Source organism: Castor canadensis, chromosome 5, assembly GCF_047511655.1.
Source record: "Castor canadensis chromosome 5, mCasCan1.hap1v2, whole genome shotgun sequence".
NCBI lineage: Eukaryota > Metazoa > Chordata > Mammalia > Rodentia > Castoridae > Castor > Castor canadensis.
In genome coordinates, this window is record NC_133390.1 from 156,183,937 (window position 1) to 156,208,534 (window position 24,598).

General features: G+C 40.1%; 1 protein-coding gene across 6 annotated transcripts in view; it reads left to right on the forward strand.

Annotated features, from left to right (window-relative positions):
- Tpx2 (TPX2 microtubule nucleation factor) overlaps positions 1 to 21,111 on the forward strand; it is a 49,346-nt gene extending 28,235 nt beyond the window's left edge. For 5 of the 6 annotated variants that reach the window (XM_020171962.2, XM_074074520.1, XM_020171963.2 and 2 more), the window contains 9 exons: positions 1,851 to 2,022; positions 3,594 to 3,732; positions 5,136 to 5,352; positions 7,675 to 7,770; positions 8,932 to 9,108; positions 9,615 to 9,761; positions 12,235 to 12,346; positions 12,976 to 13,163; positions 14,916 to 21,111. In XM_020171962.2, the coding sequence (XP_020027551.1) occupies positions 1,851 to 2,022; positions 3,594 to 3,732; positions 5,136 to 5,352; positions 7,675 to 7,770; positions 8,932 to 9,108; positions 9,615 to 9,761; positions 12,235 to 12,346; positions 12,976 to 13,163; positions 14,916 to 15,026 (1,359 nt within the window). In that variant the 3' untranslated portion in view covers positions 15,027 to 21,111. The remainder of the gene's footprint in view (positions 1 to 1,850; positions 2,023 to 3,593; positions 3,733 to 5,135; positions 5,353 to 7,674; positions 7,771 to 8,931; positions 9,109 to 9,614; positions 9,762 to 12,234; positions 12,347 to 12,975; positions 13,164 to 14,915) is intronic. The other variant, XM_020171964.2, reaches the window with a different exon arrangement.
- Positions 21,112 to 24,598: the final 3,487 nt, after the last annotated feature.

Sequence of the window (24,598 nt, forward strand, 5' to 3'; positions counted from 1 at the left end):
TGTATTTTGAATTAAGATGAATACAAATTCTCTACAAACTGTGTGCTCTTGGACAAACCACTCTACTCCATCTTAGCAAGTTACTGTGAAAATGGAAATAAGGAAGTATATAAGACCAAGTGTGGTGTTATGCCTATAATCCTAGCTACTCAGGAGACAGTGATCAGAAGGATTGCAATTTGAGGCCAGCCTGGGCAAAAAGATAGTGAGACCTCCCCAGCTCAACAAATAAAGTTGTGTGTTAGAACTCACTTGTCATCCCAGCTACACAGGAAGCTGTAGGTAGGAGAAGCACACAGCCTGGCCTGGGCAAAAAAAAACATGATACTGTATCTGAAAAATAACTAAAGCAAAAGGGCTGGAGTAGTGGCTCAAGAGGTAGAGCATCTGCCTAGCAAGTGCAAAGGTCCTGAGTTCAAACCCCAGTACCGCATTAATCCCCACCCCACCCCCCTCCACCCCCGCCAAAAAAAAAAAAAAGTACATGAAGCTGGGCGCTGGTGGCTCACACCTGTAATCCTAGCTACTCAGGAGGCAGAGATCAGGAGGATCACGGTTTGAAGCCAGCCTGAGCAACTAATTCACAAGACTCTATTTAAAAAAACCCTGAGTTCAAACAAACCCCAGTACTGGGGGTGGGGTGGGGGTGAGGGTGGGGAGAGTACATGAAGCACATAGAATTGTGTGACAAATTGTAGGCACAGACATTTCTGCATTAAAGAATTCTCGTATCCATAAAGTTGTGTAGAAAATGTATCAAGGCTTATGGAAAAATTTGGTTCAGACCACTCAAATCCTGTACAGTTTTATTACTAGAACACCAACAATAATATTTGTAGTGGTATTATCTTTTTTTTTTTTTTTTTGGGTAGAACTAGGGGTGGATCTCAGAGCCTCCTGCTTGCTACACAGTTGTTCTACCACTTGAGCCACACCCCAATCCTTTTTTGTTTTGATTATTTTTCAGATAGGGCATTGTTTCACATCTGGGTTGGCTTCTCACAGCTTTTATTGTTTGAGATGGGGTCTTGAGAATTTTTGCCCAGGCTGGCCTCAAAACCATGATCCTCCTCATCTCTAGCTAGGATTATAGGTTTAACCCTCTGTGCCCAGTGTTTTGTTTTGTTTTGTTTTGTTTTTAAATAAAGACAGGCTCTCACTATGTAGCTCAGGATGGCCCTTGCACTCGTGATCTTTGTCTTAAACCCTGAAATTGTTGCTTTTGCTTTTGAAATATATCTTTGAAGAGTTTGGTTCTAATCAGACACCAGTTTTATCAAAATTAATGATGCAAGGAGTAGGCTTTTTCATCAGTCAACTTGAGGGGATAAATGGAGAGATTCTGATTCAAGTGTCTGCCTAATCTGATGTGGATGCAAAAGCCCAGACTATTTAAAAAAAAAAAAAATTTAATGGGTTTGGGTTGGGATGTCTTTGCAGCTTTCAAAAAAAATTTTTTTTTTGTCATACTGGGGTTTGAACTCAGGGCTTCATGCTTGATAGGTAGGCATCTTCTACTGGAGCCGTTCTACCAGCCCTGCAACTTTTGTTTTTTTCCTTTTGAGTTCTAAGAAAGCTTGCTTTCAATTGATTCAAAACATTGACATGTTTGAGAAAAACTGCCTGTATACTATTGCAAAACATGTATCTGTTAATTGCTAGATTGAAAAAGAAAAGATGAATGTAACTAGTTATAACTCTTGCTGGAGGACTGACAAACTTCAGAATGGAATAATCTTGGCTTTAAACAGGTCCTTTTTAGTTTGATCCTCTGTGTTGAATATGTGGCTTGTGGTAGGCCTGTGCTCTTTTGTAACATTTCATTTGGGGAACAAATTTTCTCTTTTTAGGCACGAGTGACTAAAGGATGTACCATTATTAAGCCTTTCAACCTGTCCCAAGGAAAGAAGAGAACATTTGATGAAGCAGCTTCTACATATGTGCCTCTTGCACAGCAGGTTGAAGCTTTCCATAAACGAACCCCTGACAGATATCATTTGAGAAGTAAGAAGGAAGATACTAGTAAGTTTCCTACCCATATCATAGCTGGCTGGAGTTGTTCCCTCCAGAATTCTTAGTACAGTAGGAGTGATTATTGTTAGAAAGGAGAATGGAGGAGTAAGGAGAATGTGCAAATGCTGGTGAGTTTGTAGGCTTGGTGGTGAACAAATGAGTTCATAGTTTTGTCTTTATAAAAATAATCTCTCCAAGAAGATAAGGAAGTCTGAGGAGTGGAAGTTGTGGGAAGTTGTATGGAATAGTTATCAAGAGTATACAAAATAGCTGGGCACCATTGGCTCACATCTGTAATCCTAGCTACTCAGGAGGCAGAGATCAGGAGGATCACAGTTTGAAGCTAGTCCAGGCAAATAGTTTGCAAGACCCTATCTTGAAAATACCCAGCACAAGGGCTGGTGGAGTGGTTCAAGTGGTAGAGTGCCTGCCTGGCAAGAGTGAGGCCCTGAGTTCAAACTCCAGTAACACACACACACACAAAAGAGAATACAGAATAGTATTCTGGATAAAGTAGGATGTGGTTGTTTTGCAAGGTCTCTCAGATTTTTCTGTCTTTGCATGGGCATTGTGTAGCACTGTTAGGTACACATGAGTTCTTCCAATACAGAATTTCTTCTGGGTTTTTTGTTTGTTTTTCATTTTCCCCCCTCAGTGCTTGGAATTGAAGCCAGTGGCTCCAGCATGCTAGGCAAGTGATCTACCACTAAGCTACCCAGCCCTAATTACCACATTTCTTAATATTGTTATTATGCTCTGATAGCTTAAATGACTTGGTCAGATTTTATGTTATGAAAATAATGAAATGTTTTATCTTCTTGAAAACTTAAGTATTAAATATGACTTCATATAATACATTATTCTAAACCTTAGTCCGAAAGGCCCTGCTTTTAGAATTCTACCCCTGGAAAATAGAAAATTATTTTATGTAATTTTTACTTAAAACTTTGTACAGTTATAGCTAAATTGTGGTTACATGCATATTTGAAGTATAGCTTATTTTTAAAATGAATAGATTTGGTTTTTATCTCCCACTATCATATGATCAGATCTAAACTGGAAGACTCATTCTGTAATTATGAAAATTGGTTATGCCTCGATAGATAAATTAGTACTTTCTATGAGTGGTGGTGCTGGTCTTGATCCTTTGACATAGTTTTTTTACTGAATAATGGTCTTGATGCTTTGATATAGATGCTTTTAGGAAATTTATAAAGTTTGGAGTTACTAGTATTTAGAAAGTCCTTATGTTTTAAAGTCAAAATTTTCAAAAATCTTGTCAATAATAAGCAAATTAGTTGGCATTGTTAATAGAAAAGTACAGGCCTGTGCAATGCCAAGGAACCCATCACATGACTAGATTTTAAATTTAGAAGATGGCAGGAGAGTTTACTTGACGGCTACCCTTAAAACAGAGTGATAGGAAGAAAGGAGTGGACATTTGTCAAGTTAACTGGCATGAGCTGAACTGAGTGTCTAGGGTTTGTTTACCCATTTCTGGGCTGCCTAGTTGAGTCAGCATTTACAGGTAAATTAGACCTTGGGGAACCAGGAGAATGTCTATGATCTCGGTTTTACAGGTCTATTACCCTCTAAATCTGTGACCAAGACCTCCAGAGACCCACAGACTCCTGTGCTGCAAACCAAACAGCGTGCAAGGCCTGTGACTTGCAAAAGTGCAGCAGAACAAGAGGCTGAGGAGGTGGAGAAAATGCAACAGTAAGTCCCACTAGCAGCATTTGAGGAAGAGTTCCAAGAACCTGCTGCTTTCTCTCAGTTTTATAAGGACAACAATTGCTGTTTTCCTTTTCATGAAAATTTGTGACATTTGACAGGGGCTCTGTAGGCTGTGCCCCTGCCTCTATGATTAAAAGAGTAAAAGTATGAATATGGAGATGTCCTGGACTGTAAACTGGTAAAAATCTAGTAGAGGTGGGAGTAGGAAAATTTAATTTATAATTCTAATTTCCTTTCTTTTCTTTCATCTTTTTTCCTTCTTTTCTTTTTCTTGTCTTTTTTTTGCTGAGGATCAAACTCAGGGCCTTGGCATGCTATGCAGATGCTCTGTACTGAGCCATATTCCCTACCCTTATAATTCCAATTAAGGAATGTCCCCTGAGGGTAGTCCAGGTAATCCCATCCTGTTAGCAGTGGGAGAAACTGGAACTTCATGTAGCTAGCATCAGATCATATCTTCGTCTATTTCTTTTTGCTCTGCTTTTTTATTTATAAAATTTTGTTTTATTTGTTTAGAGGCAGGGTCTCACTATGTAGTCAGACTGGCTTCAAATTCACAATACTCCTGCTTCAGCCTCCCAAGTGCTGGGACTATAGAACTTCCTCTACGAAGAGAAACCCTAATCTTTTAAAGTAGTTAAAAAATAAATAGTGTAAAAAAATATTATATATATCTATATATATACACACACACACACACATATATATATATATATACAGATATATATGTATACATATAAATACTTCTTATAACTACATTGAATCTGGAAATTAATTATTAGAAAAGACTAATTTCATAATTGAAATCAAATCAGTTTGAGCCCTTGTAAAGAACTCCAATACAAGCTGCACACCAGTGGCTCCCACCTGTAATCCTAGCAACTTGGGAGGCTGAAATCAGGAGGATTGCAGTTCAAGGTGAGCCCAGGAAAATACTTCACAAGATCCCATCTCCAAAATAACCATAGCAAAATGGGCTGGAGGTGTGTCTCAAGAGGTAGAGCGCCTGCTTTATAAATATGAAGCCCTGTGTTCAAACCCCAGTCCCACCAAAAATCTGGAAATAACTTAAAATTAATAGATATATCAAATTAATTATGATAATATCATGTGATAAGGTACCTGTTAGTAAGAATAGATTTATGTGTGTGGATATGAAAAAAACTAAGACTAGGTAAAAATGAGAAAAAAATAAAGTAGAAGATATGTTAGAATTGCCTCTGCTTGAGAGGTAAAGATAGGGTTATTGAGAGTAGAAGTTTTATTGTGCACGATGTCTCATTTTAATGATTATTGTTTTTTGTTTTTGCTTCACTTTGCTCTTTCTGTAGTTTTCATACTAAGTTTTTTTTTTTAATGGTTGTTTTTAAACTTCCACCTCACAGATACAAATTCAAAGCACGGGAACTTGATCCCAGAATTCTTGAAAGTGGGCCTATCTTACTCAAGAAACCCCCTGTGAAACCACCTACTCAGCCTATTGGCTTTGATTTGGAAATTGAGAAAAGAATCCAGGAGCGAGAGTCAAAGAAGAAATCAGAGGATGAACACTTTGAATTTCATTCTAGACCTTGCCCTACTAAGATCTTGGAAGATGTTGTGGTAAGAATAGTTGAGGCTTTGCATGCTGGCAGAAGTGTCCTGATTGTGACCAAATATCCACCTTTTGAATAGATACTTCAAACAGGGAATTGTATTAGGAGCTGGAGGTGATAAAAGACAGCAGAAGTGGATTTTGCTCTTAGAAATTAAAGTCCAGTATAGGAACCAACATACATGTAAATAATATTAAAAAGGCAGATATGTTTTGAGAGCAGTGACAACTTAAAATATTGTAGAAATTCAGAAGAGAGCATGATTTTTCAAAATAGAAGGTTCAAGAATGCTTTGTGGAGGAGGCACTATTGGAACTGACAATGTATAGCAATGTCATTGTCATTGTGTTGTTGTCATGATAGCCAACACTTGTACCATGGGCCAGGAACTGCTCTGTGACCTTTTCATATGTAGTCATCCTTCAGGATCTGTGGGAGATTGTTTATGACCCCCACAACAGATACAAAATCAAGTCCCTTATGTAAAATAGTGTATTATTTTCTTGTGAACTGTACACAGCATACTATATAATTTTTTTTTTGAGATGAGTGTCTCACTATGTTACTCACGCTGGTCTCAAGAACTCATGGGCTCAAGACATCCTTTTGCTTCAGTCTTCTGAGTGAAGTGGGGACTGCAGGCACATGCCACCATGCCTGGCTTATTGTCTTCTTTCACTTTCTTGTTTTAGAGTAAGCCATGGTTTTGGTGAAACTGCAAAAATGTATTACCTTTGACTGGGTTCTCTTTGCTGTACTGGGTCTTGAACTAAGGGCCTTCACCTTGAGCTACTCCACCAGCCCTTTTTTGTGTTGGGTTTTTTCAAAATAGGGTCTCTGAAACTATTTGCCCAGGCTGGCTTTGAACTGCAATCCTCCTGATCTCTGCCTCCTGAGTAGTTAGGATTACAGGTGTGAGCCAGTGGCCCCAGGCCCCATTTTTGTTTATTCTATTTTCTTAGCATTAAGTCAAAAGCAACCTGAAGTTATATTTTCCAGGTTAGGTTTAAAAAAAAAAAAAAAATGGACTGGAGGTGTGGCTCAAGCAGTAGAGTTCCGCTCTGCAAGCGCAAAGTCCTGAGTTCAAACCCCAATCCCATGGGCTGGAGACATGGCTCAAGTGGTAGAGTACCTGCCTAACAAGCTCAAGACCCTGAGTTCAAAACCCAGTACAGAAAAAAAAGGTTAGGATTATGCTTAGAAATAATTACCATCTTCTCTTTCAGTTGAAAGTTTTTTGCGTGATACCTCTCTTCACAATGCTTTCCTCCCTTTTTTGGTATGAAGCATATGTACTATAGGCTATACTCTGTTACAGCAGACTTTTAAGAAACCTCTCCCACCCAAGTGACTGTTTCCAAGAGCTGTCATTACCCTCTTAAGAAACAGGGTCCCAGCTGGGCACCAGTGGCCCACACCTCCTAGCTACTCAGGTGGCAGAGATCAGGAGGATCGCAGTTCAAAGCCAGTATGGGCAAATAGTTTGTGAGACCCTATCTTGAAAAACCCTATCACAAAAAATTGGGCTGGTGGAATGGCTCAAGATGAAGGCCCTGAGTTCAAGCCCCAATACTGCAAACAAACAAACAAAAAAGAAACAGGGTCCTGAATATGACAGGTCAAAGGTAGTTTTTATGTAAACCTCAAAAAAACTACGAATTCTTATGTCTTCATTCTCATACATTCATTTAACAAACATCATCTACTGAATGATGATCTGTGTTAGGACCAATGGGATAAAGTAGTTTTCACCCATGAAATACTCATAGGCTAGCTAGGGGAGTTCAACATCTAAATATATAAGTGTGATTAAGATTTTTTTTTTTTTTTTTTTTTGTATTTACAGTCTGCCCTCCTTATCTGTGAATTCTGCATCTACGAATTCAACCAACCATGGGAATAGAAAATAATTGGGGAAAAAATTATTTTTTTGTGGTACTGGGGTTTGAACTCAGGGCCTCACCAAAAAATTACATTTGTTCTAAACATATACAGAGGTTTTTTTTTCTTGCCCAGTATTCCCTAAACAATACATTATAACACTTACACAGCATTTACAGTGTATCAGGCTTTATGAGTAACCTAGTGAAGATTTAAAGTATAAGGGAAGATGTGCATAGGTTCTAAGCTAATACCACACTATTTTATAAAGGGGTTTGAGCATCTATATTTTGGTATCCACGAGAGACGTCATTTCTATAAGTCCTGGGAGTGGAAAGATCTATTATCATAATACATGAGCTTTTCTTTAAGAAAGGGTTTTCATCTTTCACACAGTCTAGTGTAGATTTTTCTGGGATGTCTAATTGACGTTACATACTTCTTCCAGGGTGTTCCTGAAAAGAAAGTATTTCCAATCACCGTTCCCAAGTCACCAGCCTTTGCATTGAAGAACAGAGTCCGAATGCTTAGCAGAGAAGATGAGGTGATTCCCTGGGAGCAGGGCATTTATTTTTCCTGTGCATAGTCAGTCTGAGCCTTATCATTAAATTTCTTAAACATAATGGAGGTCAGAGGCAATCACTGTTATCTGGAGTTGTCTTTAAGAACAATATGAACATTTAGGACTGGGGGCATGGCTCAGGAGGCAAGACTTTGAGTTTAATACCCAGTACTGCCCCCGCCCCCCAAAAAAAGTACATTAAGGACATTTGATCATCTTTTTTGCTCCCGTAAGAGCAAAGTAGTTGCTAAGATTTGAATCTTTTAGCTCTCAGTAATGATTGGTTATAATTTATGAAAACAACGGAAAGGTTAGGTCTTTTGAGGCATGTCTGTTTCTACAGCATTGAAATCAGCCTATCTTTATAACATGGAGCAAAAGTTGCCAAACCCTGCTTTTTATTTTGCCTGGGTTATTGTCACTATTCAGTTAGGGACTTTTAAAATTCATACTAAGCAGTTATATCTGCATTGTTCTATTACATTGATAGCCCAAGGGTAACAAGGGTGACCCTTGTGTTGTGATGGTTCATGGAATTGAAATACATAAACTGTTATTGATCATACTCGTTTCTTATTACATTTCCCATTTTATCTATAAATATCCAGAGTTATGGTAATTTTATAGCGGATCTCAGGCATAGGACTTTTTATAGGTTCATTTGAAACTAAAATACACAGTAATCTTATGTTACCAACTTGAACCCAAACAACTTACTTGGTCCTATTCTGGGTTTGGCAACCATTAACTCCAGTCACATGTTTTAGTGGAGTCTGGAGACTGGGTCAAAGAAGAGGCTATGGTATATGTATGCTTGGTTAGTACCTGTCTTCTGATCTTCATTTTATTCATCTTATCTGATGTCATTTAGTTCTTGCCATATTCCTTTGAAAAACTTTAGATCTTTTAAGAGTAATTGTGTTAGTTCTTTACAAATGCTTTCACATTGCTCTCATTCCTGTGATGTGGTGGTTGACTTCAGCATTATCCCTCTTTGATAGAAAAGGACACTAAGACATCTAAGGTTGAGTGATTTGCTTTAATTTAGTGACTTACCTTGTACAATGATGTTTTCTGAGTCCACATTCTGAGGAGGTGGGAGAAATGAAGAGTCCTTGTTTCTAAACTGAATCTCTTTTATAGGAAGAGGATGAACCAGTAGTGATAAGAGCTCAGCCTGTGCCACATTATGGGGTACCTTTTAAGCCCCAACTCCCAGAGCCAAGAGCCGTGGAAATATGCCCTTTCTCCTTTGATTCTCGGGACAAAGAACGCCAGTTACAGAAAGAGAAGAAAATAAAAGAACTGCAAAAAGGAGAGGTTGGTGTTTCCATTTTTGGCAAGTAGCATAATACTGTTCTTTGATCCCTGAATGGAACCTTTTATGTAAGTTCACTACCTTCCATTGATACCTCTCAGCCCCCTATGATATATAAGTAGGGCAAGTAATTCAATCTTTCTGACACAGAAAGGTTAAGTGACTTGATGGTAATCACACTGTCAGGTGTTGGCGATATTGTGAGGAAAACCTCAGTTTCATTTTGGGCCAATTACTATTTTCTGCTAGACCATGCTGCTTTGAAAACTGACCAGCCACATGGTCTGGAGCAGATACTGCTTTCTTGCTAGAGAGGTTTTTTTGTTTGTGGTTTGTTGGTTTGTTTGTGTTTTGTTTTGTTTTTGAGACAAGGTCTTGCTGTATAGTCCAGACTGGCTTGAACTTGAAATCCTCCTGCCTCCACCTCCTGAGTGCTGCAATTACAGGCATCTGCCACCATGCCTGGTGAGAATCCTTTTCTTAAATCTAATGTTTTCTTTTCTATTAGGTGCCCAAGTTTAAGGCACTTCCCTTGCCTCATTTTGACACCGTTAACCTGCCAGAGAGAAAGGTAAAGAATGTAACCCAAACTGAGCCTTTCTTCCTGGAGACTGATAGAAGAGGTGCTCAGAAGGAAGAGATGTGGAGGCACCAGGTAGGAAATGGGAGAGCAGCTTAAATGTTGGTTGGCTGGTTGACTGGTCAAATAGGCAGACCCACTCCACTGAAATCATTTGGGATGATATACTCAATTATGTCAGTATACTCTTAGCTAAATTAAAGGTCAGTGCATTTTGTTCTATAGAGATAGTAAATGTTCTAAGTCTTACAGGTTTCTCTGCCACATATTTGAAGTGTTAAACTCATTCACTAATTGTTCTTTTTTTTTTTTTTTTTTTGACGGTAATGGTGTTTGAATTCATGGCCTATATACCTTGAGTCACTTCACCAGCCCTATTTTTATGATGGGTTTTTTCGAGATAGGGTCTTGAGAACTATTTACCAGGACTGGTTTTGAACCTAAATCCTCCTGATCTCAGCCTCTTGAGTAACTAGGATTACAGATGTGAGCCACCGGTGCTCAGCTTAGGTGGGTTCTCAATATGATAATGCTGTTTCCTCAGCATGGTGTGCTATGGTATACTTGCACTCTGTTCAATAATCAGTTGGTTAATGGTTGATTTAATTGGGATCATTTCTGCCCGGGTAGAAAAATTCTCCTTGAATTCCTAAATTTGTCAGTATTTTTATGTCATACCTTATCCTCGACTGGTCCAAAAGGAGCTCAGGGCTAATCCTTGTTTGTAGGAATAACCCCCATCTTGAAGCCGATGCTATGTGATTGTTTCCGTAGCTGAATACAGGTCTCTGTTGGCATCATTCTCTAGGAAACCTCAGAACTGCTACTTTGGAAGCAATAGTGACTCTTCTTAAGGACCAAGACATAGAATGTCTGTATGGGTCATTTTCCATTATTAATCTTTTTTCTATTAAGTTTTTCAGATACACACAAAGTAGAGTGAATAGTATAATGAATTTCCATGAACCCAAGAACTTGCTCAAAACATGGAAAATGTTATTTCATCTGTAATTCTACCTACTTACCACTACCTACATAAGATTACTTTGGGATGAATCATAGGTACCATCTCTTTTCACCCCAAAATACTCAAGTGTGTATTTAAAACATAAAGACATAAAAAAAATCCATGAAAATATCCAAAAGAATAACAGTGATCCTTTAATAGTGATAGTCAACATTCAAATGTCTCCAAATTTCTCGTAATGTTTTAAAATAGTTGAATTGTTCAAATCAGGATCCCAATAAGGTATTTGTTTGATAAATTTCCAGGTCTCATTTAATCAATATGTTCCCCTCTTTATATTTTATGTGTTGAGCAAACTGGATTATATAGATTTTCCACAATCTGGATTTTGCCAATTGCATTCCTATGTGTTTAACATATCCCTCTATCCCCTGTATTTCCTGTAAATGAGTAGTTAGATCTGGAGGCTTGATTAAATTCTGCTTAGTTTTTGGTTTATTTTTTGAAGTGGGAAGGAGAAAACTTTACAGGTGATATTGCTTGGTCCCTATTTTTGTGATGTTAAGTAGGCCTTAAAAGTAAAGTAGACCCTCTCTATCCACAGTTACATGGTTATAGGAGACCAATGTTGAGAAAGAAATGCTCAGGATGCAGAGTTCAATACTGTATACTGTATTGTGAGCATTTGATTCATTTTTCCTGTAATGCCACCCAACTTCCTGCTAAACACATGCCATTTTTCAACAAATCTAAAATTCTCAGGCTGGGAGTATGCCTCAAGTAGTAGAGTGTCTGCCTAGCAAGCATGAGACCCTGAGTTCAAACCCTAGTAACAAAAAAAAAACCTAAAAAAAACCTAAAAAAATTTCACTCCATTGTTTAAATTAAGCCCATACTTTTACCTTTGGGTGAAGTTTTGGGGCCCTGTTTGCTTTTTGGGAGGCATATTTTCACAAAAGGGCAGGGAAATACTCAGCAGATTACCCAGTTTAAACACAACTACAATAACACAGGACTGGCTTCTCCACATCAACTGAGCCATGTAATGTGTGCATGGGAATGTTTAATTTTTGTTGTTGAAATTTCTTTTGGTTTTTGATAGTGCTTGTCAAAACTGTTTGTAATAAATCCACAAATAAGGCTGCAGGTTTACTATATCATAAAGGGTCAGGAGCAGTGGCTCACACTTTTAATCCCAGCTACTCAAGATAGGGAGGATCACAATTTGAGGCCAGCTTAGGCAAAAAAGAACTAAAAGCAAAAAGGGCTGAAGGTGTGGCTCAAGTGGTAGAGCGCATGCCTATTAAGTACAAGACCCTGAATTCAACGCCCAGCACCACAAAAAGGAAAAAAAAATACATATATATATATTACTAATATATACATAACAATGCACACATTATATATATATTTTTTTTCACTTTTGTTAGTGACTTCAGATGTCCTGGGAGGGGATAGTGTTTATATTAAATCATTGCTATCTACTAACAAAGCAGTTCTGAAACATTAGAACTTACGTTATTGCTGTGCTAGTCATGAGAGTTATGTACTTGCTTATCTGACAGACTTTCTTCCTAACAGCTGGAGGAAGAACTGAAACAGCAGAAAGAAGCAGCTTGCTTCAAGGCTCGTCCAAACACCGTCATCTCCCAAGAGCCCTTTGTTCCCAAGAAAGAAAAAAAATCAGTTGCCGGTAGTATTCTGTGAACTCTTAGGGGATTGGGACAGATTGTCAGACTTTCTAGGGGGATCCTGAAACTCAGTGATGTCAGGACAGTGCTGTGTCAACCACGTTTGAGTTTAGAGGATGGTAGCTTTTCTTCACCTAGACCCAGTCTTTTGCCTTCATTGGATCTTCTAGCTCCCTTGAGTTGTAGAATGTGTTAGGGCCAGATTGCTATAACATAGCTTTGGCAAAAGCAGCTGGCATTTTGACAACAGTTACATGTTTTCCCACCCAAAGAATAGCAAGTGAATGAGAGGTAAGTTTGTTCAAAAGCAAGCCATAGATATAAAACATTTGATTTGTTAAGCACTAGGCAGTGTGTTAGGAAGTTAGGATTCTTCTACATCTTTCTAAAAATCACATAGTTTTGAGCAAGTTACTTTATCTCTGTGGGTCTTGCTTTTCTCCCATTTGTACTAGTTGATTTCCAGAGGCCTTTCAAACTTTTAAATTCTCAGATGTGTTGTGATTACTCCATTTCCTTCCAGCCCAGGCTTTTATTGCCTTCCATGTCTCTGCCACTTGTCTTAATCCTGGGGACTAGGTTTATGCAAGTACTGCTTATATACCAATATTCTCTCTGTTTCTATACTCAGAGGGCCTTTCTGGTTCTCTAGTTCAGGAACCTTTTCAGCTGGCCACTGAGAAGAGAGCCAAGGAGCGGCAGGAGCTGGAAAAGAGAATGGCTGAGGTAGAAGCACAGAAAATCCAGCAGTTGGAGGAGGCCAGGCAACAGGAAGAAGAACAGAAGAAGGAGGAACTGGCCAGGCTACGGAAAGAACTGGTAATTGGGCAGCATATGGACTGACTAACCCAGGGTTGTTTCTGGTTTTGTTTTTTTGCTGTGCTAGGGTTCAAACCCAGGGCCTTGGACATGCTAGGCCAGCAATCCCATGCCTTTCTGGTTTGTTTGTTTTATTTTTGTTTTTGTGCTTTGAGACACCTGCTCTACAGCTCAGGCTAACCTCAAACTTATGATCTTCATGTTTCAGCCTCCTGAGTACTGGTATTATAGGCATGTACCACCACTCCTGATTTTCTAGTTTGATTTATTTTACCTCATCTTTTCTAGATAAAATTTACAGTGGCCACAAGCCTCTGTCAAAGACAAGTGAAAGAGAGAAATCATCTAAACTGAGGGTGGTGATGAGGTTGAGACAGGAATGAGGCTAAAGATAGATACTTTGTGATTTATGAACCATAATTTTGGCTAGGGGTTAGGCCAGGGACTGGGTATATAGCTCAGTGGTAGAGTCCTTGCCCAGGAATGCTGTGGCCCTGTGTTCATTCCCAGTACCACAGGGGGGGAAGTGCTCAGCTATTGACATAAGTGAATGTGCCCACAGGAAAGCTCTAAGGACGAACTATTTAAGAGATTGTCTTCTTGGCAACATCTAAATTACTATTTGCTGATTAAATAGGAAAGTAATAAGTCTCTTCTCCAGATACGCTCATAATTCCTCTGTTTTCTCTTCAACATTTGGTACCTGCCTCTTGTGTTTATTTACATGCTAAAACTCTTTTTTAGAGCAGTTCTCAATGTAGACTGATGGCAATATTCTAAAGCACAATTAATCAATGCTAGTTATTGCTCTACTAATCTTGTTTGAATCAGGATTGAACTTAGACTATCCAAAAGGACAGATGAAACCATATCCTCTCCTGCAACCCTTCCTGGTTACTGTTAGTTTTTGCTTTTTGTTTTTGATTTGATCCATGTTTGTGGTGAGTATTAAGAGGCAATAAGATTTTACTTAAGATTTAACTCTGGCAAATTCTTAAAACTTTTCTTTGCTACAATTGAGTACAACCCCATTACTCCCTATTAAATAGCACTGGAGATAAGTTTGACATTCTTCTTTTTTTTTATGGCACTGGGATTTGAACTTAGGGCCTCATTCTTGTTAGGCAGGCACTCTGCCACTTAAGCCACTCTGCCGGCCCATTTTTGTGTTGGGTATTTTTGAGATAGGGTCTCAAGAACCATTTGCCCAGGGCTGGCTTCAAACCACAATCCTCCTAATGTTTGCCTCCTGACTAGCTAAGATTACAGGCATGAACCACCAGTTAGTTCCCAGCAGGTTTGACATTCTTTTTTTTTTTCGATAGTGAGGCTTGAACTCAGGGTCTTCACCTTGAGCCCTATTTTTGTGAAGGGTCTTTTGAGATAGGGTCTTACAAACTATTTGGCCCAGGCTAGCTTCAAACTGCAATCCTCCTGATCTCTGCCTCCTGAGTAGCTAGAATTACAGACATGAGCCACTGGCACCAAGCTAGGTTTGACATCCTTAGTGCAGGACCCAATAAACACTAAGAAGAAACCTAATGGGTTTCATACTTTCCCATTTTACTGTGTTGCTCCCCTCCTCCTTTGTTTAAATTTGTGACTGGGATCTGAAAGACTATTCAACTGTATTTTCTAAAAGAAAAAATACACAAGAATATAGAAGGAAGGAAATGCAAAAGGAAAAATAAAAACAAGCCATAATTCTCTAATATCTCTCTTAGTGGTAATATTATTTTTCTTACTCTGCAGGTGCACAAGGCAAATCCAATACGGAAATACCAGGCTGTGGAGGTGAAGTCAAGTGACCAGCCGCTGACTGTGCCAGTGTCTCCTAAGTTCTCCACTCGATTCCACTGCTAAGCTGCAACCGTGAGCTGCAGCTACTACTTGGCAACAGAAGCTGCTCTTTACACCACACCAGGCATGGAGAGAACCTGTTTTTCCAGACTTACCTACCCATGCCTGACAGAGCATACCTGAGAGCTGTGGATACCCATTTTGCTGAAAATTGTTTTCATGCATTTTGAGGCTAATAATGCAACTCAACTCATCTATGCCTCAGACTCCTTGTAGTTTTATCCTTTAAACATCAGTTGACTCGTACTTAGTATTGGTTTTAACTCTGACTAGAATTTCAAGTCTCTGTGTCAGTACAATGCAATTTCTATTTCTCCTTGTCCCCTCCCTTTTTTATATATGCATATCTGTTTTATTTAGGAAATAAAGGTGGTTAAATCTCAAGATAGGGGTTATGTCATGGCTTAATGAGGACCAATCAGTATATCAGATTCTTCCCTTGTCTTTGCACAAAATGCGTTCATAGTTAAAGAAGCCCTATTCTGGAAGGGCTTAACTGCACTAGTGGGGAAGAAGACCAAATGGACTTGAGGGGAATCACATAGTAACCATTTGTCAAGTTTTGGGCAGAGCTGCTTTGAGGCACATTCTCCTTGTTGGCGCTGATAATAACAGAGAATGGTACAGTATACATTCTAAGACCTCATTCGGAATAAATATGTTTGTCTTCCCATTCCTTATTTTGTTAGTTGATGTTTTTTAAATCTGTCAAGACCCTTTATAGATCAGATCTTTTTTGGGAAAGTGGTTAATTTGAATGGTAGGTTCAGGAACTTTGCAAAACACAGACTCTGTCCTTAAAGGTAAGTGCTTTGTAACTTTTCTACCTACATCAGAATCTCCTTCCACATTTTGTTAACTCCCTCCCAGTAAATACTGAGTCATATATGTTGTACCTTCATGTAGACTATGTCTTCTTCCCTAGATGAACTTTTTCTCATTTGGTAAATTCCTCCTTTATAAGACTCAGTTCACATAAAATATTATTTTAGAAATCTTTCATGAGCTCCTCAAATAAGGATGGTCACTTCCTTTGTAGCATCTCCTGAATGTTTCTTGAGTGCTAGGCATGGTAGAGTGCTCAAGACCCTGAGTTCAACCCCTGTTATGGTTCCCACCTCCCAAAAAAAAAAAGTCTCTAGTAGAGCAGTTATAGTATATCTGAATTACTTGTAGGTGTTGACAAACTAATAGAGATATGTCAGTTTCTTGAAGACAAGGTTTTTTTGTTTTGTTTTGCAGTATTGGAGCTTGAACTCGGGGCCTACACCTTGAACCACTCCACTAGCACTTTTTTGTGATGATGGGTTTTTTCGAGATAGCGTCTCGAAACTATTTACCCAGGCTGGCTTCGAACAGAGATCCTCCTGATCTCTGTAGTTAGGATTACAGGCGTGAGCCACTGGTGCCTGACTTGAAGACAAGAATTATTATAGTCATCTCTGTGATTCTTATAGCTAGTGCAGAATTGGTGTAGGTCCATGCTAAATAATACATTTTCTTCTAGATTTTGTGTTATTTCTGAACTTCTGCTCTTTGTCAGTCATCTGTATCAGGAGGTACAAGACTATGTTCTGCCCAGACCAGTTCTAAGTACTATGTTTGACATTCAACTTATATATATTTTTTCATCTATGCAGTGAGCATTTATGGATTTCTTATGTACAAGTTATTGGTAGGAGCTACCAAGACAAGATAGTGTTTCTCATGGTATGATTTGCTGATCCCTGGCCCTTCTGAAGGCCCACAAATTTGCACAAAATGTACTTCATTCATTTCCTACAGGTATATGACAGTTTTAAAACCACTTTTTTGGGGGGGATTGGGGTTTGAACTCAGGGCTTTGATGCTCTACTGCTCGAGTAACATCTGCAGTCTGTTTTGCTGTGATTATTTTGGAGATGGGGGAGTCTCTTGAATTATTTGCCTTGGCTGGCCTTGAACCTTGGTCCTCCTGATCTCAGCCTACCAAATAGCTAGGATTACAGGCATGAGCCATCAGTCCACTTATTTAGTTCATTTAACAAATATTCATGTGGTGTTAACTATATGTACCTTGGCATTGTTCTGGTCTTTGAGAATACGGCATTGAGCAAATAAAGACCTTGCCTTCATAGAGCTTACATTTTTAGTCGAGGAGATAGATAATAAGTACATACCTATATCTTTTGTGTGGTGAGAGATGTTACTATACCTGCTGTGTGAGAATAGACTAGGGTGGGAAAAGGGGGCACATGAGATTAAAATTGGGAAGGTGAGGAAGTTCTGGCTGCTGTCAGGTCAGAGCTGATGGAGGTGTGGTCTAATGTGGTCACAGTGGAGATGGGAAGAAATTGAGTGATTTTGAAGTTGTAACTGATAAGACCTGCTAACATTTAACATTTGGATTTAGAGAATAAAATAAAGGAAAATTATGGAGTGCATGCAGGTATCAGTCCCAGACACACAGGATACTCCATCCCTTATATTGTGAAAAATTCAATTCTACCCCAGAACTTATATTTTGTTATGAATTCTCAGAACTTTCCTATTTTTTTTTGGTCACCTCTTTCTCTATTTCTTCTTCTTTTTTTTTCCTTCTTCTACTTTTGCTCATCTGTTGATCTGAGTCCACACCATGTACCCTTTCTTCTCTGCTTATATCAGCAGTTCTCAGTTCACTATCATTTATGCAATCCCATTTGGCATTATTTTCTCATATATCTTGCTGCTTTTTATTGCTTTAGGTGGGACAATAAATCTAGGCCTTAAATTGAGGGTTTTGGAAGGAGTGCTATAGAGAATTATGAACTTCCGGGATCCTTCTACCCCATCCGCCCCATTCTAAATTGTCCCCTGCACACACTCACATTAGAGTCATAATATGTGACAGTGTCTTAGAGACAGTACAGAGAAGTTATGTGGCTCCTATTTTAGAGAAAATAGCTTAAAACTGAGACACAAACATCTAGTACCTCTTGCTTCCCAGAATTAATTTTCCAGTGGCCCTTTGTTTTTCCTTGCCACATTCCCTTGTCTTATACTGAATCCTTTCTTGCTGCACCCCCTCACATCACCCTTCTTTTTCTAGTCACATTCCCCAGAGAAATTCATGTTCCTTATCTCTTCAGGCCATGTCCTGGAAGAAGCTTCATCTTTCCACACACACAGATTACTTAGAAATTTCCCTAAACAAAGAATATGTCCTGAGATAAAAGCTTACTTACTTCTGCTGGGGGCCAGTGGCTCCCTGTAATCCTAGCTAGTCAACAGGCAGAGATAGGAGGACTGTGGTTTGAAGCCAGCCTGGGCAAATAGTTTGTGAGTCTCTATCTCAGGAAAACCCAACACAAAAATATAGGGCTGGTGGAGTGGCTTAAGTGGTAGAGCTCCTGCCTAGCAGGAATGAGGTCCTGAGTTCAAATCCCAGTACCACCACACACACAAAAAAGGGTGGGTGTGTTTACTGAATTCTGCCAAGAAATATGGCTGACACTAACCATTTTGCAAAGTTCCTAATGCACACAAAGATGATCAGAATTCCCACAGTTTCTGGGAAGGACTGCTTTCAGGGTAGTTTTGAGTTGGTTATGGTTTCCCGTTGCTATTATTCATGTACTAATTCATATAAGAGTACTGTTCACTCTTACTTTGGTTGATCTTTTTGTCCCTATGTTGTAGCTTGGTTGTCATTTTGATTTCTGTTTCATTCCTTACTAGTTCTTTTCCATGGAGTTTTGTCCCTGAAAAGGAAAGCCGGAGTGGTAGACAGACTGCAACTGCAGATGCTCCAGCATTTAACAGAGATGAGACCCAGTCACAAATAACTGTAAAACAAGATGGGATGAGATTCAGTTAACATGAGGCAGAGTGCTGTGGGAACTTATGAATCCTTACTGGAAGTGAATGTGAAGTTCATAAAGATGATTTTTCTTTTTCTAAGCAAAAATTGCAAAAGTAGTACTGCCAGTTGGAAATGATTAAAACAATATACACCATAAAACAAAACATGCAAGTCTCTTTTCTTTACCTGCTCACATTCACTAGGAGTAACTCATTGTATGCAATTGTGTATTTCCAAATTTTTTTATGTGCACAAGCACTTATAGAACATTTCTCTTTCTAAAAATAAGATTATAACATTCTGCATTTATAAAAAGAATTTAAATTTGTTTTTGGAAAAGTTACGTATTCATATGATTCAAAATTCCAGATAAAGAGGCAAAGCCTTTTCTCTCAGCTGCTCAGTTGCCATCTCCAGAGATTGTGCTACCTGTTTCTTGTGTTCCCTTGCAGTTTCCACACATACATACTCCTACCTCCCATGCCTTTTATTGCTGTACACAGATTGTATCATATTCTACACTCTGTGCCTTGGTCTTTTCAGTGTGTATTTGAATGATGTAGTTCTAGTGCTACCTTTAGCATGTCCTGGCTTCCTTCCTGCCTTAAGTATGAAGGTTCTTATGTGAATCTAGTGCCATGGAGTGACCCCTGCATGGTGTCCTAGGCTAGTGACTGAAGCCCTAGAAACCCAAGGGCAGGTTATCAACACCTGACCTTTCACTCTTGGTTTAGTTGAGCCTTTGGTTATTGGCTTGAGTATCTGAGCTAAATCTTGACATTGTTTCCTTTTTAATTTCTGTTAAGAAGGCTGTCTTGCAGCATATCATCTGCTGGGGAAGTTCCTCAATGCTGAGAGTAGCAGTTAAAAACTGTGAGCCACGTGGCTGGGCTCCTATTTCTGCACAGGCAGGCTGAGTTTCAGCTTGGTGTGTAGATCCAGGTAGGAATTGGTCAACATTCTTAATCCTGAGCTGCTATCTGCCTTGCGGCCTGCTGGGATGCTCAGTTTAGACAACATATAAAGTTTCCTGGAGACAGGACAAGCCCAGGCCTATGGAAAGAGCAGGAAGGTTAAAGTGTATGGTACTCTCAGCAGTGACGAAGTTGTAACCAGGGAGCTGACATGTTTGCTCCAATGCCAAGAATTCCAGGACAATTTGTTTTCTAGCTAAAGCCAGTGTGGTTGCTATAGAAAAGAAGCCTGGGGACAAAAGCATACTTCCCCTCCCCGTTTCCTTTGCCTTCTTGCATACCTACTCTTTCCTAGTGCTGCGGGGAACGCTACTGACGGTGGAAGTATCTGATGGCTCTTGCTATTCTGTCTTGTACGAGAATAAGAGGCTGGACTCCAGCCAAACCATAATTTTTATGTGCTGAAGGTATTTGCTTCCCGAAGGGCTTTACAAGTGCTGATACTTCACTCAGAGAAATCATAACTGGAGGGTCAGGGGTAACAGGCTGCCGGAAATACTAGGTTTTATCAAGCAAAGAATGATTTCACTTGATCGAGCCTACCTGAAAGCATGAAGTCCCCTTCTCCCTTAAAAAAAATTCTTATAGTTGCTGGACAGAGGAAATCAACCTGGCCTGTCTGGTCTGCAGAGAACCTGTGTCGTTATGAGACTGTCATCCTAGAACATTACAGGCAGATGTGTGAGCCTGCTAAGAGTCATGGCCAAATGCTCTGGCCCGGCTTGTTTTGGCAGTGATGGTATTCTCAGGCCATCTTTCAGGAACAAGGATGGGAGAAGTGGATTTCAGTGGGTGAAAATACAAAATTGTCAGTGGTTCTTAATTGTAATATTGAAAGTCATTCAGGGCTGCGTTGTTCAAGCTTGCTTGGTGGTAAAGAGAGTTGAGAATTCTCCAGCTTTGCACTGACATCCCCCATCACAGGCACACATGTGCTCACTCCTTTACATGAATGATCGGGTGTTTTCATTGGTGAAACTTTTGCCTGTTTTTGTGTAAGTTGTCTGTGTGTGTGTGTGTGTACATTTGTATACTGCTTTTTTCATTTAGCATAGTAACATGCACATGTTTTTCCTCTAGTATTGCATACTTGTAAATAGCAATTTTAATAGCAACATGCTGTTCCATTCTTCTGTTTTGTAAAAGATTGTTCTGGGCTTTATTTATAGAACAGAACTGTTTGTGTTTGCTTCCATCAAATGTGTCATGTCTGTATCTAAACTTTAAATGGCTGTCTTCTAGCCATGTAGCTTCTTTGCAATTAAAATAAAAGCTCAAAAGGAAATATAAACTCCTCTCAAAAAGCATGGTCAATAACATTACTCTGGCAATCACACTTGTAGAATGAGAAGCTCCTTTTGACTTACAGGATGTCAGCGTTACTGGTGCCCATGTCCAGAAAATAAAAATGTATTGGCACTTATCTGGAGATAATTCTAGTTATGTTATTTTAAAGCCTTACAATACATTTTCATACAGTTTTACACAGTGGATTTATTGTCTCTAAGCCTTCTGGTCAGATTTGAAAGGAGAAAGCCTTTTGTCTTACTCTAGCTGGGGTTGTAACTTGTCTTTTGAGAAGAGTGGGAGTGGGTTTTTGTTTGTTTTTGGTGGGACTGAGGTTGGAATTCAGGGCTTCGTACTTGTAAGGCAGGCGCTCTACCACTTGAGCCACACCTCCAGTCCATTTTGCTCTGGTTATTTTGGAGATGGGTCTTGTGAACTATTTGCTCAGATTGGCCTCGAATATCGATCCTCCCAATCTCAGCCTCTCAAGTAGCAAGGATTACAGACATGAGCCACTGGTGCCTGTCTTGGAAGGAAGTGGGAGTTGATTAAGTTCCCTTCTTTCACTGACAAGCTGGCTAACCTTTAACAAATTATTCCCTTTTTCTGGGCCTCAGTTTCCATATCTGTCAAACAAGATTGAGCTAGAACAATTAATAAGGCTCCTTTCAGCTTGAATATTTTCAGATTTTTTTTTCTAGTCAATTTGTTTAAACCCTACTGGCCCTACCTTCATATTTCTATTTCTTCTACAGCCAGCTGCTCAATTACTGCAAGAGGCACCTCTAGCAACTTCTCCTGCCCTTGCTTTTCCACGTGAATTTTAATGGAGTATGCTGGAAACCAGTGTGCTTTCTCGTTGAGGACTTTCCAAGGGTTGTTCTGGAAGCCGAAATCTAGCCTAGATCACTCCAGGGGACTAATCCCTGAATAATGTTCTTTGACACACATGTAGTTTCTGATGTTTCTCTTGACCTTGGAACTGGTTAAAGATCACACAGAATGTTCAATTCTAACAGATTATCACAAATTGTGCCCCCTTCCCCCTGCACCTCCACTCTAGGTGTGGTTTTTTTTCAAGATGTGATTTTTTTCTTGGTAGTGGTCCTTCAATTGATGGAGGCAATTTAAAGATGTCACAGTAAAACTGATACTTTGCCTCTTGTTCCATTTCTATTTCTCTCCATCACAGTTCAGTTTTTACAGTGTTGGTAGCCAAGAAGAATCTGACTTGCTTTTGTATAATTGTCAGAGTTCTAGAGGAATGCAGAATTGTTTAGTGGGATAAACAATTTGGGAATTGGGAGAATTGCTCTGGCTTTGTGGCCTTGAACATGACATTTGAATTTTCTGGACTTAAGTTTCCTCATCTGAGAAGTTAGGTTAATGTTTCTAGGAAGGATTCTTCCTCCAGCTTGGTGGAGGAGAGTTTTCCCCAGTTTTAAAATAACCCTAAAGCACTGTGGGCAGCAATGGTGAGTTATTCACCCCTGCTAGGTGGTGTGACTTAGAGTAACTATGCTTGAGTCAGTATTATCAGTGGGTATGTGTCACCAGCACTTGCCAGAAGCCCCTGCTGTTTTCCCATAGCTAACAACTTGACAGGACAGAGGAAGGAGCCGCTAGTTAACAGCCAGCTGAAAGGAAGATTTCTTTGCATGGGAGGAGGCTCATGGGAGTTTTTACAAGGAATGGATTTGCACTGAGCTTGTAGAAATCTCATTCCCACTTGCTGGTTGATGTCAGTGCTGTAGGCTCACTGAGCTTGGGATGACCTCCTTTTTGGGGGGCTTTCCTTTTTGTTTGCATACTGGCCTTTTTCTCTTGCTTCTAGTTTTTATTGCAGCAACACAGTAAGTGGTTAGTCAGAGGGTGGCAGGGGCTGTCGATGCTCCTCTATTAAATGCTTACCCTATTGGCATCTTTCACCTTGAAACATTGGCCGTACTGATGTTTCTTTGAGTGTTTCTGTTTTCCTCACACACGTACCAAAACACAGCTGCTGTGTTTTGGCTTCATGAAATGAGTAGGAATGGGAAGCTTGGCATCTTGGGCTGAGACTTTCTTTAAGACAGTGGTCCTCAGAGTGCACTCTGGACCAACAGGATGAGCATCCACTGGAGCTAGAAATGTAAATTCTTCACCTCTACTCTGGACAGACATTCTGTGTGGGGTTCAGCAACATGCATTGTAACAAGCCCTCCAGGAGCCCATGATGCACTCCCACATGTGGGGACTACTGTGCCAGGAGAAGGACCTGCAATCCCCACTCAAGTTCCCATGGACTAGGGAGCCAGCAGTGGCTTTCCTGTGACTCTCAGCACCCAGGCCTATCAGGAGCCTACCTAAGGCAAGAGCACTGTCCTCCCCACCACAGCTTCCAGGGAAGTCACTTTTGTGCTGCCTGTTTTGTGCTGACTTTGTTGGATAGGTACTTATCTCTAGCCAAGACTCCATGCTCCATGCCCAGGATGAAGACAAAAAAGGAAGAATGCTTTTCCATACATTCTTCCAACAATCAGATGACAAATGAGGAAACTGAGGCTCAGAGTTACCCAAAGTCACACTGCTGAAATTGGCAGGGTCAGGATTAGAACCCAAGCCTGTCTTCCCTCAAGTGCCCTCCTACCATACCAGTTGCATCCTTTTAACTGAGCTATTCTAGGGTTCCAGCATCCTCAGAGGTTTCAGAAGGGTGGGGCCTGGATCTTTTTGTTTGTTACCTCAAGCCCTCTTTTAACTCCACCTTGTGGGGGAACCTCCAGCTAAGCATCTCAGAGGCTATGAGGCAGGTCTTCTCACTTTCACCTACTGTCAGCACATCAGGCATCTCCTTGGTTGTGTTGGATGCTTAGATTCCAGTCAGGGATGGGGCAGCTGCCAGTCAATTAAGCCACAAGCCTCAGTGGCCTGAACATTAGCCAGGGTGCCAGCCAGGTGGACTATAGCCAGAGGAGCTTCTCCAGCCCCCTCCTCATCCTTTATTTGGATGCCCCTCCCCATCCCAGGCAGCACTCCCTCCCAACATGAGCCACTCAGAGCTTACCATGCATCCCCTAGTTCTTATGGTCACCTAGTTTAGCAAATGGACCAAGAGTTTATAAATAGCACAATGGCAGGCTGGGAGCTGTCTCTCCTGTGCAACAGGACAGAACATGCATTCCCTACTTCTTGAGCCATTTTCTGGGATCATTTAGTGGAAATGACTGCTAGTACAGATAAAGTAAAATTGCTCTTAACTCTTGGGATTATGCTCTGCACTTGGTCTCCTCTTGGATGTGTCTGTTTGGCCATGCCACCACTGCTTTCTGTGGTGGTGCTTCCAAGTCTTCTCCTGGGACGTTTCCTGTTCTTGGAACAGCTGCACCAGCCTGGGGTACCCTCCTGCTACTTGATCCTATATGGAGGTGTCCAGTGGCTGTGGGCAATTTTCAGATGACCTTGTTCCTCTGACGTCATGAGGTAGCTATTATTAGCTTTGCTGTTTATGC